This window comes from Polistes canadensis, unplaced genomic scaffold, assembly GCF_001313835.1.
Source record: "Polistes canadensis isolate GaletaPanama2010 unplaced genomic scaffold, ASM131383v1 scaffold_373, whole genome shotgun sequence".
Classification (NCBI taxonomy): domain Eukaryota; kingdom Metazoa; phylum Arthropoda; class Insecta; order Hymenoptera; family Vespidae; genus Polistes; species Polistes canadensis.
The window spans coordinates 51,555-64,725 of NW_014569920.1; the positions used below are offsets into that span (position 1 = coordinate 51,555).

At 29.2% G+C, this 13,171-nt stretch overlaps 2 protein-coding genes across 2 annotated transcripts; one reads left to right on the plus strand and one right to left on the minus strand.

Annotated features, from left to right (window-relative positions):
* Positions 1-165: 165 nt before the first annotated feature.
* On the minus strand, positions 166-7,617 carry LOC106792047 (zinc finger matrin-type protein CG9776-like). The gene is made up of 9 exons (XM_014758154.1): positions 7,463-7,617; positions 6,614-6,918; positions 6,226-6,357; positions 5,457-5,622; positions 5,016-5,194; positions 4,517-4,897; positions 4,047-4,152; positions 2,827-2,945; positions 166-2,757 (listed from the first exon to the last, which is right to left on the minus strand). The coding sequence occupies exons 2-9, from the start codon at positions 6,905-6,907 to the stop codon at positions 484-486; spliced, it is 3,651 nt and encodes a 1,216-aa protein (XP_014613640.1). The 5' UTR covers positions 6,908-6,918; positions 7,463-7,617; the 3' UTR covers positions 166-483.
* A 659-nt stretch (positions 7,618-8,276) lies between these two features.
* LOC106792049 (muskelin) lies at positions 8,277-13,075 on the plus strand. Its single transcript, XM_014758159.1, has 12 exons — positions 8,277-8,408; positions 8,641-8,710; positions 8,911-9,053; positions 9,281-9,485; positions 9,567-9,759; positions 10,031-10,266; positions 10,362-10,642; positions 10,728-10,902; positions 10,993-11,196; positions 11,289-11,480; positions 11,562-11,804; positions 11,924-13,075. The coding sequence occupies exons 1-12, from the start codon at positions 8,320-8,322 to the stop codon at positions 12,161-12,163; spliced, it is 2,271 nt and encodes a 756-aa protein (XP_014613645.1). The 5' UTR covers positions 8,277-8,319; the 3' UTR covers positions 12,164-13,075.
* Positions 13,076-13,171: the final 96 nt, after the last annotated feature.

Sequence of the window (13,171 nt, forward strand, 5' to 3'; positions counted from 1 at the left end):
TCCTTATATAATAAAAATGTGTGTCTTCTTGAACTTCTAATATATGTATTAATACTTTTATTAATTTTTAAATTAGACAAAAGTAAAAGATATTGATATACATATTGAATAATTAAACTAGGATCATTTAGTAAGGTATAATTTACAACATACAACTTATCTTGGTGAAAACTCTATTTGTGTTTACAAGAAATGGCATAATAACAGTAAATGACATTGATTAAAATTCCTCCATGAAATAGTTGCGTGTCGAATGATCATAATAATAGTCATTCAAATTCTTATTATGTCATACATTTTCTTCCATAGTATTGATGAACAACATAATGAAACTCTTAAAGCAAAATAATAGCTGAATAGTTTCTAAGATTAAGACAATTAATTAAAATGATGTATCTAAGAATGGCTTTTATTTAAATTTGCCTTATCATAGAAAATTTTTTTAAAATTTTAATGCCAAGATTAAATTATCTATGAACAATGTTATAGAATCGTGTCTCCTTCATCGATACCTAACATCTTTAAATCATCAGGCCCAGGTTGCGTATCAGCTTCAGCTTCCGCTTGAGTTATTTCAGGAGGTGGTTGATCCATGTATTCTGGTCCATATCCAACACAGCCTAACATACTGTACATAGATGAATACATAACATTACTATCTTGCTGACTTTGCTGCTTACTCTCAGCTGTTTCTTCTTTAGGAAAAATAATATTCAAAGCTTCTTGTAAGTCGTCAGGTAAAGGAATGCTTGGATCTGGTCGTTTCTCGGTAGGCTCTGGTATATCCGATATATCATGAGTTACTGTTTCCACCGAGGGTAGCGTAGGGGGTGGAGGATTTTGATGATTCGTAATAAAGGTTGGTGGACTTTGAATTTGTGGTGGAGGATTTGTAATAAATGGCGGATGTGGTTGCATAGGAGGTCGCAATACTTGATGAGGTGGGAAACGTGGTGCAGGTTGCATAAATGGCGGCGGAGTAGACATAAACGGGGGTGGCATAGGTCTTGCTGGAGTAAATGTTGGCCTATTTTGTATATGTGGTTGTTGAGGTTGTTGTTGTGGTTGTTGTGCCTGTACTTGTGGCTGTGATTGCGGCTGTGATGTTGGTTGTTGTGATGAAGATTGCTGTTGTTGTTGTTGTTGATTTGGAGGGAAAGATGGTGGTGGTCGATTTAAAGGAGGAGGAGGATGAGAAGGTACCGTCACTTTTGTTGTACTTTGAGTTTGTTTTTGTTGTTCTATTATTGGTTGTTCAATGACAGTTTCTTCAGACTGATCTTCAATTTCCATATCGACAACCTGTTGCGTCGGTTTTGATTCATTTAAAACAGGTGGTGGTGGAGCAACTAATATCTTCATTGGCGGAGTCTTATTTGCTTGATTAGCATTATTATTTAAATTAACTGGCGTTGCCAGTTTTGTTATATGTACTACTCCCGGTGGATTAATTATTTCATTGGGAACTTTAGGAGTATCTTCAAATTTGCTTTGTTGATAAGGCAATGGAGCAATATCTTTTTCAGGTAACTTTGGCTCTTCTGTCTTTTTCTTAAACAATGGTAATCTACCAATGAAAGGTAATTTTCCTTTTGCCACCTGTGCTGACTTTTTCGATTGAACACCACCCTTTTTTGATTTAGAAGCTGATTCATTTGTCTTTTTCTCAAATTTCGATTCATCATTCGAGGAATTATCTTCTCTTCTATCTTTTTCATATTTTTCATAATTTCTCTTAGGACTATCACGCCAGCTTCTTTCTCGTCTCGGTGACTCATTTACATCTCGTTTTCGTCTTTCCTCGTAATAATCCCTTTCCCTGTCTTCTCGTCTTTCTCGATCCCTTTCTCTGTCCCTATCTCGATCTCTTCCTCGTCTTCTTTCGTACCTACTGTATCGATCATATTTGTCTTCTCGCCTATCGTATTTACGATCACGATCATCTTTATACCTGTCTCTCTCGCGTTCTCTTTCTTCTTCTTTTTCAGTGTTTTTGCTTTCCGATGGCTTCAAAGTCATATTCACTTGCTGTTTTGTCCAGAAACCCATGTGAGGTTTAGGCATTTCTTCTGGTTTAGGTAATTCGATTGGTTTACTCGGTAACGGCTGTACTTTGTCTTCTTCTTTTTTAATCCAAAATGGTTTTGGTGGTTCTTTTGGACCCCATGCTTCCAAATTGTCTGATTTTTTAGAGAAACCACTTTGTTCTTGCTCTTCTTCTTCTTCTTCTTCCGTTATCATTTTTTCTTGACTTTGAGTTCTGTTACTTATCGATTTAATTTCTTCTTCCTGCTTTGCCTTCAATTTATCTCTTATTGAATTTAAAAGTTGTCGATCATCCGGTTCTACGGGTTGTTGTTCTGGAGTAGTCGCTTGATGAGCTGGTGCATTTTTTGACCAATGACCTTTTAATTTGATTCTATGATAATCGATTTCTTCATTTAGGATTGCTTGAGTAGAAGCTTTCATTTTATTTCTCATAGCTACTCGTATACTTTTGGACATATCTTGATCGGAATCAGATTCAGAATTGTCTGATTCACTAGAAGTATCGCTAGCACTACTCCTGTTTCTACGTTTCTTGGACTTTTTTGACTTCTTCTTATTCTTCTTAGATTTTTTGGACTTTGGCGGTGGATCGTCATCCTTTTGTTTTTGTAATTCCATTTGTATTTGTTTGTGCTTCTCCTCAGAAAAAGCTTTCTCACGATCTGCCATCCAGTCAGTTTCCCAATGCGGATTTTGTTCAACAAAACGCTGAGAAAAAATATAAAATTTGAATTATCTTGCTTTATTAAAAACTAAAGTATATTTTAGTTTACTTACAGAAAAATTCTCAGAATGCCTCTTAGATTTCAGATGCAAACTCGCGCAATGAAGATCTCCAATCCAGGAATAACAGAGATTGCAGTACCATGCAGTTGCTGCACTGAAGAACTGTAGTCCTATAATCAAATAATATTTCAATTAGCATTACTTAAACTTTAAAATATGTAAACAATTGTAAGTTCATAAAGAATGACCTTATGTTCTGCCACGACACATTCATGTCACTGAAAACAAAAATAATATATTAAATATTGATCGACAAATACTTGGATATATTAAATATTCTTCATAAAGTCCCACGATGTTTGCTGGAATTGAAAGAGGAATGAAAAAAAATATCTTTATTGCTTTTTTCGTATCATCATACAAATAATACATACAATATTAATACATACAATTTACATACGTATATAATTTTAAAAGAAGGAATATATATACCGTAATTATTTAGCTAATATTACTGCATCGACATAATATTATTGGTTTTGTACATTAAATAAATATTTACGGTATATTTTACAAAGATTTTCATATAATACATCACGTTTACATATCATATATATTTTACTTGTTCATATTGTCGTGTGTGTAATTCTTTATTAATTATTACAATTAAATTTAAACATGATATCATATAAAATATATATCTTCACTAACACCATCACTGTGTATATACATTAATATTATTCGCAGATATCACATCTTGATACCAGACACAAGCCTATACATGGTGATTTTAAATATGTGCTTATATGAGAGAAAGAGAAATAGAAAAAGAGAAATATAGAGAAAAGTAAACAACTTCTGTAAGACAAACCAAAATTTCAAAATTCTTTGAAGCTGCGCCTCTCAAAGTAGTCTAAAATCCAGTGCATCTGTATAGAGCATATAACATTGCTAATAAATTTATTATTAATAATCTATGAATTAAATATATAAATTAGGTTAATATTAAAATATTAAAATGAGTTACATACATATAAATACTCAAATAATAATTGAATTATGTTTTTTCAAAATTTTAGTTTCTTCTAAAAATAGTTTGAACAAAATGAACATTTTATTTAGTTAAATTTATTGTATTTAATATATGAAGAAAATTTATAAGCAATGTATATATGCATAGATTTCTTCAATACATACCGAATAACACAATGTCTGTGCACAAGCTACGGAATTGTATTCTATTAGTAATTACCCACTGAAATTAACCATACCTTTGATTGGTGTTCTTTTCGTTGGTAGTCCAGGATAATAGGGCACTTCTTTTTCTGTTCCCTCTCCATTCTGCTCATGCCATGGCATATCAACTATCTTGCGTTCCTGTAGCATGAAACATTATTTCAATAATAATTCTTAATATTCATTGTAAAAAGTTTGGTACTTTTTGGTAGGTATTGATTTGATGCATCAATCAGACTATGTACCAAGTACCTGCATATATAGCTCATTAGTGTAATAAAGCATCCACTTATAAATATTTTTTGACTTATAAAGATATACTCCTAACCGAATCCTTTTGTTCTCTTGTAACTCAAATCAATAATTGCATATATTCTGGTTCCTGTTTTAGTAACTGATAAATATTATTTGTCAAAGTGAATTTTTACATAGAAATTTTCTAAGTCTACTTGTAAACGATAAATTATACACCAATGAAAGATTAAAATATAATATTGTCACTTACTAAGCAAACTTCTTTGTGCTCATTGCTATGTAGATGATTCAAATATTCCTTAGCCGTTTTAGGAAATATATCGCAAACTTTGCACCAATGCATTTCTGGATCGTAATGCACGAAATTGTACATAGGTTTAGAATCTTCGGGAGATCGTCTTTCTCTACCATCTCTATCAGCTTTGCATTCTTTATCGGAATCCGTAGCTGATGATCTGTCGGGTGAATCAGATTTTCCTGTAGGGAAGTCTTCTTTTGGACTTTTTGAACGTTTATTCAATTCCAATTTAAACTTGCTTTTTAAATCATCTACCGTGACTTTATCGCCAATAATTCCAGTGAGCATATCAATTACATTATGTATTGACTTCATTTTGTTTTGTATTTCAATCTAAAAGTAAAAAAAAAACCATATAGAATAAATATGAATATCATACTTTAAAAATTATTTTACCTAATTAGAAACAATCGTACAGTATCATTCAGAATATATATATTTAGTAGTTTACCTGAAGTTTTTGATTTTCTTTAATTATGCGATTATTTTCTCTTCCACCTTCTTTACCAATTTCATCACATTGCTGTCGTAAAATTTCCAGCTCACGTTGTAATGTTGCAGATTTCTTGACATATTCTTCACGCTGCTTTCCTAACGTTGCTTTTTGTTGTTTCACTTCAGCTGCGATGGCTGTCATACGATTAATTTTAAAGTACAAATATATTATAAAATACATTAAAAATGTTAATTTTCTTTCAATTAAACTAGTTAATTAATAAATACATTAATAAAGATATTACGGATTACTTAAAATAATTTATCGTAACATGGTAACAAATATAAAAATAAAGTCATGTTAAAATTAAATACCGTCCTTTTAACTAAAGATTTAAATAAATATTTAAAAATTCTTGTATTTTTTTTAATAGTACATTATTATCTAAAATAATACCTTCTTTTTTAGCATCTTCAGGTCTTGACAAAGATGTTAATAAACCAGAAGATCCACTATCCACAGCTCGTGATGATTCTTGTTGTGTAGTAAGTGTAGGGGGTGGTGGTGGTTGTTGGCTGTTATATGGTACCTGATTTCCTTGCCAATTTGGTGGAGGATAATCCTAACAGAATGAATATGTTCATTCAATTTTAAATACATGAATGGTGCTTCTTTTAACCCTTACCTTTACTTGTCCACATTCAAATCAGAACTTTGGATAATACATGGAAGATTCTTGAAGATGAATCATCTGGTCAATTATAGTAGTTTCCTTTTTGTTAACCAATAAAATAAATAACGCGAATGTTATACTTACTGACGGAGCTGCTGAGTTTGTAGTATAAAAGAAGAAAAATAGTGTACCTGTTTTTTTTTCTTTTTTTTTTCTTTTTTTTTCTTTTTTTTTTTTTTTTTAAATGACACTAACCTTCCAAATCGCGTAAATAATGTAATGATCGCGTGTGTACATATATATATATATATATAAAGTAGTACCATTGATTGCACACGGGCTTCGGAAAACCCATATACTTAAACATCTTGATATAGAGTTTATTTATATCAGATTATTAAAATAAAATATTGTACTATTCTACTAAAAAATTTAAACATAAAGAAGTCACACAATCATTCAACATTGCCAATCATAAATCATACATCTAATTTTTAAAGTGCAATCATTCGTATACTAAATTAAAATAATATTCTTTGTTAATAAACTTACACTGCGATAACTTGTTGGTTGTTGATAGCTGTAATCATATCCTTGTCCATAGTTATAGTTGTAGTTGTTGTATCCTTGATTATATGCAGGTAAAGGGGGTGGCGGTTGACTTGTATTCGGTGGTGGAGGAGCCTACAATGATAGTAGGTGTTTCATTTAATTACTTAATATATTTTAAAAACTATTTATTAATATTAACCCCTTGCACTATGTTTTAACGCATTGAGTTACGTGCCATATTCAGTACTATATTTTGTACTTTTTACATTTGGCCTGTAAGGCGTATCACGAGTCTCACATAATGTTATAGTGCAAAAGATTAGATATGAGATTATGTCATAAAAAACTTAATTTAACATTAACAAATATTATGAAAAATGTATTTTACCTGGTATTGATTATGAACAGCAGAAACATAACTACTAGAACCAGCAGAATTAGGAGCGTTTTGAGACTGCGAGGACGCAGCTTGTTTCCAGTCTTGTTGAGATCGATTACTTTCTTTTCTTCTTCTATCTCGAGAACTTGAACGCGATCTTCTATCTCTCGATCTAGATCGTCTGTATCTGGATCGTCTGGGAGATGGAGATCTATCGTATTTCCTAGATCTTCTTCTATGCGATGAATCGTCTGAATCAGCACTTGGACTCCTTGGACCTTTGCGCCTAGATTCTTGCTCCATCTTATATTTGTCTTTGTTAATGAAAAAGTTTCTTTAAAACATTTAACACAAAAATAAGTCTCCACAATTTTAATTACGAAAGGAAAAAGAAAAAACCATATAATAAATAATAATTAAAGAAATATGCTCATACGATATAAATTTATGACCAAAGGTTATAATTAGAGAATATCAAATATACTTAGTTAAAGTATAGATAGATTAAAATAATTAATTTCATTTAATAACACGATCATTAAAATTTCTCTTTTTTTTGCTACATATTAGGTCATATTTAACTAGCTTGCCATGAGGTAATCCGTATTCCTGAATAATTAGATATAATGCAACCAATAAGGTATATTATAAATAATTATAAATATAACCAAAGGATTCGTTAAAGTATTAGGAACAATATTTCTAAATATCTCATTAAATTAAAGAATCCGTTGTAAATCATTTAAAGAAATTGGAATACTTTTTAGATACTGCAATGCAGCCATTATCATTTCAACGTTTTAATACACGCCGTATGTTATCATATTTGCATTGGATCGTTAATTAAAATCAATTTACCTGTAATATATAAAATCGCTATTTATCTTCAAGTTTATATTTCGTAATCATTTGCTATTACGATAATAAAATGTCAAAAACGCTTGGTCAGAACACCACACATCACGACTTTCCAAGTGAATAGATGAAGCTAAAGTGTAATGGCGACTTTTGCGTATTGCCAACTGTTAAATATTAAATCATCGTTATCAATTTCAAACTTCAATTTGTAGTTCTTTTTTTTTAAATATATTTTTATTCGACTCAACAATTAAATATACGAGTTAAAGATAAAACTAAATATTATTAATAATAATAATATTTTTAATTTGATTACAATTTGGAACTATTCGATGAATATAAAATTCATTATAATCCATTGTTATTGTGATTGCTCTCACTTTGTACCACTGTAATCAAAGTAAATATTTTAATGGTATTAATATTTATTATTCAATATTCCTTTTAAATGGTTACTATACATATATATATTTCAACTTCAGAAAATGCATTCTCATCTATCACTATTATTTAATTTACAATAATATTTTTTTATTAATAAAAAAGAATTATTGTAAAAACCAGTAAAATGTTAAAGAATATATTTTTGTATATATATATTGTTATTACATATAAAGATAAAAAAATAAATATTGCAATTTTTTACAATCTTTTGTTTATTTTTTAGTATCATACTTGCAGTAATTTTCTCTTTTTACTTTTTCTTCCACTCTCGTTCCTTCTACGTTTTCTAGTTAAGTTTTTTTAAAAGTAGTTTAGCTGATGCGTGATATAATTTTTGTATTAGTATCAAAATGTACCTCCCTGTTTGATCTTGGAAGGAATTTTGGAAACACCCTGTATATCAATGAAGTAACATGGCGACTGACGAAAATAGTAATTTAGAGGAAGTTTTGGAATATAAGATTTTTAAGTACTCCAGTTATACAGCTTCTTACGTACCTGAGTACGTAAACACATATTTTATTTTTAACTATTTAAATATATTTATTTATTTACTTAATTCGTTTGCGATTAATTAACGAGAATGATATGGCGACCGTTTAACCTAACAAATTTATCCGTTTCATTTCAAAGTATATTTTATAAAATAATGATACGTCGATTGAAATTATTTAAATAAATCGTAACGAGCTCGTATTTAATATCCTTTTCTTTCTTGTTGTTTTTCTTTTAAGGAATATTCTTGTAGATAAACCGTCAGATCAAACTTCACGTTGGTCTTCTGACAATGACCATCCTAACCAGGTAAACATTCGTACATTCTGTTTGGAAAATGATCTACTTTTCTTTTTTTAAACTATTAATCTTCGTGTACAATTATATCAAACGTAAAAAAGTAGATGTCACGAAACAATTAATAATAATAAGTCATATGTGTTTCATTATTTATTATAAATACAATAAATGATAATAATTGCTATCATCTTATTATTGTAATATTTTAGTTTCTTACATTGAAATTACAACGTCCCGCCATTGTTAAGAAAATTACTTTTGGCAAATATGAAAAAACTCATGTATGCAATATAAAAAAATTTAAAGTGCATGGAGGGTTGGAACCCGACTATATGATGGAACTTTTAGTAAGGTAAAATATTATTTTATGTAGAATAATTAACCGTTTGAATCCTGGGGTCTTTCGAAAAATCGTGTTAACAAATGTCAAGTTGGTCGACAACATATTTTGTTCTTCAATAACATGATATTTTTCGATTAAAAAATGTAACAGCACGTTTATGCTGCAAGGAATTCAAACAGTTAAGGAAGTTATAGAAATGATTTATTTTTCTTTTCTTTTTTTAACTTGTTTTTCAGTGGATTAAACAATGATAGCACAGCCCAAACGTTGGAATTAAAACACGTATTAGGTCACGAAGGAAATTTGTTTCCCTGTAGATACATTAAAATTATTCCTGTACATTCTTGGGGACCCAATTTTAATTTTTCCATTTGGTTTGTACGCTTGCATGGTATCACTGACCCTAAAATTGTACAAACTGCTATTAGCTGGGTTGATATTGTAAGTACTTGAATAAACATTAATTATTTTTTGATATTAATCCAAAATCAACTAAATTTTATTTGTTTATATATATTACAGTATCGTCAAAGAGAAGTAATAAGGTTATGCATGAAACATTTTCGAAGATTCGAACAACCAGAAATTGTTCACACTTTGCAAAGAATCACAGGCGTTACTTTGGAAGATCCTCGGTTATCTATGCTGTATGATTTGTTAGTTACCAAAGGTGATCATCTTCAGGCGGAAGGTTTTATAAGCAACGCAGTCATGTGTAAGCTAGTTTTGAATATGTTTTTTACACACTACACAATATACATAACTTATTTCTTTTTTTTTATAAAAATACTTTTCTAAATATTCTGTAAAAAAAAATCCAATTACTAATAAAATTTTAGTTATTCTTTTATTTACGATAAAAGAGTTCTATACATTTATTGATATTTTGATAATTTATGTTTTATTACTTTTCCTTTCGTGAAAAAACTTCAGATTATTGTAAATTTTTTATCTTTACGCAAAAAATGTCATAAATTATTCTATAGCTGGACTACTGAATGACTATATCAATGCTCAGACCTATAGAGCGGTTTGGAAAAAATTATCTACGAGTGAGCCTAGACCTGGAATGAGAGGAGGACATCAAATGATCCTGGATCCAACTGCTGAAATGTTGTATCTATTTGGTGGATGGGATGGAAATCAAGATCTTTCAGATTTATGGGTTTATGACATAACTGCTAATCAATGGATCCTCCTATGCAAAGATACTGAATCAGTAGTAAGTCCTCAAATTCAAGGTGATATACTTAATAAGAAAAATTTTTAATCATTCCTTTTTTGTCCAAACCCAAATTATTACAATGTATTATATAGGGTGGACCTAGTGCTCGATCATGTCATAAAATGATTCTTGATCCAGAAAGACGACAAATCTTTTTACTCGGACGATATTTGGATACGCAGTATAGAACACCAGAAAACCTAAAAAGTGATTTTTATGTTTATGATATTGAATCAAATAAGTGGACTCAAATATCAGAAGATACTGGTGTTGATGGTGGACCTCAACTAATATTCGATCATCAAATGTCAATAGATACTGAAAAACGAATAATTTACGTATTTGGCGGTAGAATTCTTGTTTCATCTAACACGTAAGTTATTATATACCTATTAATAATTATTTATATATAAAAATTTTATTTATGTATAATAGGTTAATATTTAATTACTATTTAGTTCTGAAAATCATGCAATGTTAGCTAATTCAACGGAACAAATATTTTCTGGTTTATATTCTTATCATGTGCCGACTGGTACTTGGAATCGACTCGCTTGTGATATTGCAAGACAGGGTCCTTCAGAAATACCAACTATTAGGTCACGAGCTGGTCATTCTATGTTGTTTCATTCAGTAAGAATTCTTGATATTATAAATTATTATATAAATAGTATAAAAAATATATTATAAAATTGATATTCAATTCTTTAATTTTTTTTTCAGGGTGAACGAAAGTTGTATATATTTGCAGGTAAACGAAGTAAAGAATATTTAAGAGACTTTTTTACTTACGACGTAGATACAAATAAAATAAATTATATAAATTACAATGACGTTGGAGGGAGAGATACTGATCGTCTTCCAGCAGCTGGCTTTACTCAAAGGTCAACAATTGATCGTGATCTTAATGAAATATATGTTTTGTCGGTTTGTACTTGAAAATTCCTATTTTCTTCTATATATATTTATATATATATATGTTACAATGGTACATTATATATTAAAAAGATTCTATATAGGGTTTAAGTAAAGACAAAGATGAGAGAGATGATAATGTACAGAATTCTTTTTGGGTATATACTATTAAAAATAACACATGGTGCTGTATTTATCGTAATGACAATTTTGGTGAAAAATATTGGACTAAAATGCAAGATTTTGAACCATGTCCAAGATTTGCGCACCAGTTAGTCTACGATGAAATCAAAAAGGCATATATTAAATTTGTTTTCAATTTATATGAAATGTTACGTATATTTGTACAAAAATATATTTATCTTTATATTCGATAGGTTCATTATTTATTTGGAGGAAACCCAGGACGATCTTGCCTTCCTAATTTACGACTAGATGATTTTTGGCAATTACAATTATGTAGACCGTCTCACGAGCAAGTATTACAAAAATGTAAATTAATCATTAGAAAACATAAATTCGAAGAACTTGCTTTAAATAATAGTGTTGAAGCATTGGAATATTTACAAACTAAAGTGTCCGAAATTATTGATCATAATGATAAAGAGCAAGAGAAAGAGGTATTAGAAAATTTCTTATTTATACATATTTACTATTTATATTTAATTTATATAAGTGTATAAAGTTTCTTTTAGTATTGTATTATATATGTATTCATACATTTATTTAAATTTAACAGTTCCAGTTGTTGACGTCCGTACTATTTCGCGAGCAAACAAGGTCACTAGATGAAACTGCAGATTCTAATCCAACTTCTTCTGCTGTTTCAAGTAACTTTATCGATATAAATACAGATCAATATGTTAAAATAGGCAAAGTTCATGCTTTGAGAATAGAGCTATATGATAAACTTGCAGAATTTTTTTCCGATTCACTTGCACAACCGCGCGTTAACCTAATCGATCTTGTGTCATTATGATGCAATAAATATTAAAAGAAGGAAACATCAAGTACGTTGACATTAATTATATATCCAGTATGAATTGTTAAATGATATAAAGCAAAATCAGTTATTTTTTTTCTCTCTTTTTCTACAAGGTTATTTGTTGTAATATTTACCATTATTTCACATATGAAATCGCAATTTGTACTGCACTTTTTTTACAAATTTAGATAGAGATATAGGTCAGAATTAATTAGAAAAGTGATATTCGCATTAATTTCTTCTCGAATTAAACTTTTACCGGATAAATTTAAAATTTTTGAAGATATTCTAAGGCAAATATAAAGAACAGCATTAACCCATTTGCATTCATAAGCGTTTTCTGAACAGTAGATAAAATAATTTGGAATTATTAATGCGGCATTGGCAAATTTTACCCTCTTTAAACCTTTGTGGATGAAGCTTTAAAATAATCAGCTTATTTTTGTCATGTACTACGAGTTGTAATGATATACCAATTAATCATTCGTTAGATATTTATTCAATAGATACAGATGTTACTATTATCTTATTTTATGTTGTTAAATAATATACAAATTTTATATTCATAGAGTATACTTATTTATTAATTATTATTTTGTTATTAGATATTGATTAAACTTTAACTTCATAGCTATTGATTGGTTCTTCTTATTTAAATTAAAAATTAAAAAACAATCTAATTATATTATTTAAGATTAAATTTGTGATGATACAACAGACAGACTAACTATCGATTGAGTGTCTCTAATTTATGAAATAAATAAAGCTATGATGCACATGGGTTAATATTGTATTTTGCTGTTGTAAATTGTTGCTTACATATATAGCAAAAAGAGTAATCAAATATTGATGATGTATTTTTTACATATTGACATATTTGTCTTAGAAGTAAGGAAACACAAAATTCGAAAAAAAATTAATATATATATATGTACAATTAAATTCATTTATATGCTAAAATATTTAATAAAGCTAATAAAGAAGAAGAAAAAAATATGTTGT